At 41.6% G+C, this 6838-nt stretch overlaps 1 protein-coding gene across 1 annotated transcript in view; it reads left to right on the forward strand.

The window, feature by feature from the left end:
- Window positions 1-6838, forward strand: part of LOC119411059 (ephexin-1) — a 68153-nt gene that overhangs the window by 26084 nt on the left and 35231 nt on the right. The window contains exon 2 of the mRNA XM_037677980.1: window positions 3682-3840. Within this exon, the coding sequence (XP_037533908.1) occupies window positions 3722-3840 (119 nt within the window). The 5' untranslated portion in view covers window positions 3682-3721. The remainder of the gene's footprint in view (window positions 1-3681; window positions 3841-6838) is intronic.

Below are 6838 nucleotides of genomic sequence, written 5' to 3' on the forward strand. Positions count from 1 at the left end.
TGTGGTCGGGAAGGGTCAGAAGCAGGAGGATTGGACAGTCAAAAGCAGAATCTGGCGAACCTTCATGTTCAGTGGGACTTTCTGCATCAAAATAAGAGTGGAAAAACAGCAACAGAGTACAGTTAGCAATGATGCTAACTAATGACGACGTAACCGCGTCAGCCTCGTTTGTTCAGAGTACTTTCAGAAAACGCAAAGAAACGGTTGCATGAGGAAAAGGAAATATGCTTAAAGTAAATAAAATACACTCACCATCAACTATTAGTTTTTTAAGCTTTCCTCTTTGCTTTGGTGTGCGATGGAAGCCCTGCACCGCCATCTGCGCAGACACCTCTTGAAAAATCTTTTCATTTCGTTTTGTTCCATCTAGCTTGCGCTGCACTTGTTCATCGGCCAGCAAACACAGAAATGCCTGAACTTCAGCATTCGACCACGGTTGTGCCATGATTATTTGTTTTACCTTATAAAATATTCCAAAATAAGCTCCTCCGATTTCTTGTTGTCTGTTATGCGGGTGAAAAAGAAAATGGTGGATTTTGATTTCCGGTGGAAGACTGAATCTCCGCCCTCCACCAATGAATACGCCCCCTGACCAATCAGTGACCTACAGTGCGCTGATGTCACAACTAGACCCTACAAGAACCAGACCTGGGACCTCAGTGATTTAGGTCCCAAAAATGGGGTGGGTTCCACCACTAGAGGCATTGTTGATAAATCACGCAATCGGCCACAACTAGTTACATAGGAGTACCAAAAAGCCCCGTGGATAAGGGGCTTAACAGCCCGTATCAAAGGGCCTGGTACCCCATACTCCCAGTGTACCCCCCACAGGGTTCCCCGAGGGATGTGGTTGAACGCCTTCTCCAAGTCCACAAAGCACATGTAGACCGGTTGGGCAAACTCCCACGCACCCTCCAGGACCCTACTGAGGGTGTAGAACTGGTCCAGTGTTCCACGACCAGGACGAAAACAACACTGCTCCTCCTGAATCCGAGGTTCGACTATCCGACTGACCCTCCTCTCCAGAACCCCCGAATAGACCTTACCAGGGAGGCTTGGGAAATTAACATGACCTTTAAAAATGCTTGTTAGCAAGAATCAACAGATAAAATTAATTTATTCTAGGTGATTACTCAAACCAAAAATGAGATGCAATTTAGAACATTTGGAATTTTCAGCAGGGCAGATTAATCATGCAAATTTAACTAAAATAAAGATGTTTTATCGTTCAATAGTTAAAATTTGGTCTGAATTTTAAGGAAAAATAATTACTGAACTGAGTTAATACTAATTTGGTTAAAATCTAAATTCTTGGACACCAGAGTCAACCTCTAGAGTATAGATCAACTGTTCCTACCAGAAGTCATCTTCGAACGGCCGCCTGAAGACACCAGATATTGGACTCTTTCTGCTCAGATGATCTTTGATGTAAAAGTGGAAATTCCTTTACATCCCTGACATCAAGACGGTGAATTTGGTCACTGGCTCTAATGGTCAACCAGGGCGTCTCCTGGAGTTCTGGACAGCTGTTGTTAACTCCGTTGATGACAACTGCAGGCGTCTGGGGCGCTGAAGAGGGTTCTGTCAAACTTTGCTAAAGTCCATTCTTCTTAGTGGAAGTTTTTGTAGGTTGTGTCTTAAAAGATTACTCCTTCTCCTCCTCTGGAGGTCTTCATCACTTCTTCTCCTGTCCTCGCTCTCATTCAACTTTTTCTCTCTCCATAGCCAACTTCTCATAGGTTCTGAAGGAGTCGCCTCACCTCCATGAATGCTACTTATGCCTTTGCCACGGTTAGGGTGTAGTCAGATGTGATGATGAATGAGTCCTTGAAGTGAAGCGGATCACAACTGCGTGCACATTGTAATATCTCCACATAATCTTGTTAATAATGCAGTTTGGCCACGATAACTCTTGGTTTATCATCTGATCTCCTCCCTCCTAGCGTCCGGTGCAAGTGGTCGATCAGAGGTGGTTTGCTCAGCAGCAGCACGTCTGTTAGCATCTTAGCTATTACTACAGGGATGCTCAACTCTGGCAATTCAGGAATGCCTATGATCCTAATGTTGTTTCTTCTCATATGACCCTCCACAGTCTCAAACCTCCTTTTCAACCAATCCACCTTGTTCCTCTGTTATGCCACGGTGCCGCGCAGAACTTCCACTTCATCTGATCAGTTAGATAGCCCGTTTTTAGCTTCCTTCACACTGAGCCTCACCTTGTCGGTTTCTGCTCTGAAGGCTGTGATGCTGTTAATGACCTCCGCATTCACAGCTTGGAGCTCACCCTTAATAAAGTTAAAATCATCTGCCAGAGCAGCTTCATCTCCAACCAAATTACTGCTGAAAATTTGGTTTTTATTGAAGCCAGAATGTCTGACTTCAGGCCAACTCAACAGTCTCTCTAGAGCCCATTGAGGGCGGAGCCGATTCTCCTGTTTCAGAAGCATTGCGGTCCAAGGCTGTGTTAGGCCCAGTGGCCATAGAGCCTGCAGCCTTTGATTTCTTGAATTTGGAGGTCATATTGTAGCTCTGTTGATTCCATCCTGTGACAATGCCAATCTCAGAAGAATCCTACGTGGAGGAGACAAGAATATAAAAGGCAGTTTTTAAACAGAGCTAACGGGAGTCAACAGAATGTAGTTTATTGTTCTGCTGCCATCTTGAATCCCCTCTCAAAATATGGTAAATGGACTGTACTTATATAGCGCCTTTCTATCTTATCGAGATACTCAAAGCACTTCACAACACAATCTATGCCCTCATTTACCCATTCATACAGCACTCTACTAGATCTCTACAAAAGTGTTTCTTTCAGTTCCATCAGTCTCTTCATGTTACAGCCACCATTATTTAATCTTTTCACATTTTATTGTTGTTTTAAATTAAGTTGCATGTGAAATTTGTTTGTTGCTTTTCTGTTTTAGTTTTTTGAGCACTTAGTGTTACACCTTGGTTTATGAACAATGTTTTATAAAGTTTGATTGAATGATTTTTCGAAAATGATTGTCTGATCTCATCAAAAATGTCAATGACTAATTCTCTTAATCATGTCTTTTCATATGAAAAAGCATTTTAACAAGGTTGAAATTTTAAGTGAAACTTTTTCATTCATTCATTCAACATTTATTTAGACAAAGACATCACATTGAGCCTCGAAAACTCATTTACAAGTGAGACCTGGTTAGACGGACAAAAAGTAATGAAAGTGACACATGTATAGGATTTGGAGGCAAAAAAAAAATCCTATCAAACTCTTTCTCCTTGACTGAGGAGAAACACCGTGATATTGAAAAAAAAAAAACACACATAGGCACAAAGTGACGTAGACATTCCGCAGGGGAGGAGAGATAAGAGTGGTGATTGTGTCAAGGACACTCCAGAGGAACTGTGAGAGTTCTGATAAGAATGGTAAAATCAGTTAGTTCCCTCTGGTGAGACCCGTAAACACTCTCATGCCGAGGTCAACTTGGAACAGTGCCAGAGAGAATCCGAGAGTCCTGAAACGATGACACAATGTTTATTTAGATGGGTCCCTCTGATAGGTCTGCAGACTTCCTCTGTGGGAGGGGAAGGGAGGGGGGACTGAATAAATTGAATTTGAATTTATTATAGCATTTGAAATAATTACTTTGTTTGTTGCACTGACTGAAGAGAAAGTTAATCCATGCTTTGTGTTAACAGTGGAGACAAGTTTCATGTCCTGGACTCATCTACCCGAGCCATGCTGAGGACTGAGGATCATGATGACCAGGGCCAACTACTGGCCAATGTCTTTACTCTAAAAATGTTGGAGAACCAAGACAAGTGTTCAGTCCTCTACATGATCCAGACCTCCAGTATGTGAGTATCAGAGGCACAATAAGTGTTAGACTAAACGCTCTGTTAAATGTGACAGCTGTAATTAGTTTTCAAATATTCAGTTAACTCATTTTTATTGTGATGATTCAAGTTCCAATTTTAGAGTAATGCAACATTTCTGACAAAGTTTTTTAGAACACATACACAGTATTGAATTAAAAATCTCAACAGACTGAAGTCATAAACTGAAGTACAAGTATTACTATAAACTACAAGTTTACTCCATGTCATGTAATTTATTTATTTATTCCAGCAACCATACATCATACATTTTTAGTCCTTAGACTAAATTACCTTAATCTATTTATTATGTACTCAAGTAATTGATATACAAGTATTTCAGCTGATGCTTTTGTTACTCTATATCTTAGCTAACTATTATTTAGCTCATTTCAGATATGTTGTACAAATATGCTGTTATTCTCCAAATAACAAGACAATCACAGCTGTCTAACAAATTTAAAAGAAAAATTAACTTTTTTTATTTAGTACACTGAACAATTGGACCTCAGGTTTCATGGACAAATATAAATGTGTATCATCAGCATAACAATGAAAATTTATCCCATGTTGTTTAATAACATTTCCTAATGGAAGCATATATAAAGTAAAGAGTATTGGTCCAAGCACTGAGCCCTGAAGAACTCCATGATTAACTTTGGTGAATGAAGAAGATTCATTATTTATATTTACAAACTGGATTCTATCAGCTAAAGATAGAGGACTTTACTAATTGGCTGTGTCTCCGCACCATCAAAAATTTGATGGTGCGGAGACACGCGCGTAATCAACTGACCCATCTGTCCATCCATTTTATTTACCCGCTTCTTCCTTTTTGGGTAGTGGGAGTCACTGGTGCCCATGTCCAGCCATCACTGTGAGCGAGGTGGGGAACACCTGGACAGGTCTCCAGTCCATTTCAACCAGCGAGTCAGCGGACGCGTAGCCGCTCACGTGCAAAGCCGGTAACAGCTGTAGCTGCGTGAAGCCGACACCCCACCCACGTCAAAAAAATAAATAAAAAAAGCAAATACTATGAGCAGCACGGTGGCGCAACTGGTAGAGCTGCTGCCTCTCAGTTAGCAGGTCCCTGGTTCAAACCCCGGTCCAGGGGCCTTTCTGGGTAGAGTTTGCATGTTCTCTCCGTGCATGCGTGGGTTTTCTCCGGGTGCTCCGGTTTCCTCCCACAGACCAAAAACATGCATGTTAGGCTGATTGGTAACTCTAAATTGTCCCTAGGTGTGAGTGAGAGAGTGAATGGTTGTTTGTCTCGTTTGTCTCTATGTGGCCCTGTGATGGACTTGCGACCCGTCCAGGGTGTACCCCGCCCCTCGCACAGTGATTGCTGGACATGGGCACCAGCGACCCCTGTGACCCAAAATGGAATTAAAGCTGCAAGCAGCGTTGAAGGCCCTCGCAGCGAAGCGCCGCTGCGGCCTTACGGCGATCGCGGGAACTCCAGCGACTCTAAAGATTTTAGTAATGTTTTTCTTTCAGAAAAAAAGAGAAGTGGGTTCAAAATGACAGTTTAGAAAAAAATAACCAAATTAATTGTGAGAAGAAGGCACGCAAGGAGAAACTGCTTCAGCAACAACCTTCCACACCCAGCCCTGGCAAAAGGGCAGTGTCAGATCAAACATCGATAAACGAACAATTGTGCAACTGTGAGATGCATCAACTGCTACAAATACACATGTGGCAAATGTACCAGGGACATACCCTGGCAGTGCTAGGTATGTTTCGACAGTGCAGATGGACTGCTGAGTGAGTGCTGAAATGCCAGTCACACAAGGAGGACATGCCACTCACACACACGCAGCCCCCCGCTCTAGAGCATAGTGTAAATATGTGTAGAATTGTTTTATCCCTTGTATTTTTATGACAAAAATAAAAAGCATGGAAACAAATAACGGTTGTTGTTTTTTATATTTCTCATGCTGAAGTTTTAGTCCTCTTGACTTACACACAATTGCTTATGGTCTGTGCTTTTTTGCTCAAAACTAAGCTAAATACTATATATATCAAAACAAAATATGTGTTTCATACAAATTGTCAGTAACCTCAAAATGCAAAGTCTCTTGAGTTGTGTTTCACATGGTGTTTTGAGAATGTCATCTCGGTTTCAAGAAATGAGCCAAACCAATTGAAAAATAAACGGTAAATCGACTTCAATTTGTTCAAAATGTGCAACAACATGCCACCAATATATATATAAAAAATCTTCATATTATAAAATATAATTAAAGCTGCAAGCAGCGTTGAAGGCCCTCGCAGCGAAGTGCCGCTGCGGCCTTACGGCGATCGCGGGAACTCCAGCGACTCTTCCCGGTCACCATCGAGAACGCTCAAGCTACCGTCACGTGCCCGTTCTCCGGAGTGCGCATTCGCCGAACCTTTGACATAAGCTGCGACCGCATATATAACTATTGTAATAATGTAGGGGGCGCACTTGAGTCAAAAGTAAATAACCAATACCTTATGTCTATAAGTGTTCACTAATCACACACCAAAAATCTGGTCCAGATCAAACAAATTTTCACTGAGCTATAACAGTTTGAATAATCTAGGGGGCGCACTTGAGTCAAATATTAAACAACAACAGCTCTGTGTCCAGAAGTGCTCACTAATCAAGCACCAAAAATCTGGTACAGATCGGATGATATATCACTGAGATATAACAGTTTGAATAATCTAGGGGGCGCACTTGAGTCAAATATTAAACAACAAAAACAATGTGTCTAGACATGGTCACACATAATGCCACAAAAATCTGGTGCAGATCGGATGATATATCATTGAGATACAAGTGTTGCAATATTATAGGGGGCGCTGTAGAGTCAAAAGTTAAAAAACATTACTAATGTGTCCATAACTGCTTACTAATGATGCACCCAAAATCTGGTGCAGATCGTATGATATATCATTGAGATATAAGTGTTGGAATATTATAGGGGGCGCTCTAGAGTCAAAAGTTAAAAAA

The sequence above is a fragment of the Nematolebias whitei genome, chromosome 6 (genome assembly GCF_014905685.2).
Source record: "Nematolebias whitei isolate Nwh7 chromosome 6, NemWhi1, whole genome shotgun sequence".
Taxonomy (NCBI): Eukaryota; Metazoa; Chordata; class Actinopteri; order Cyprinodontiformes; family Rivulidae; genus Nematolebias; species Nematolebias whitei.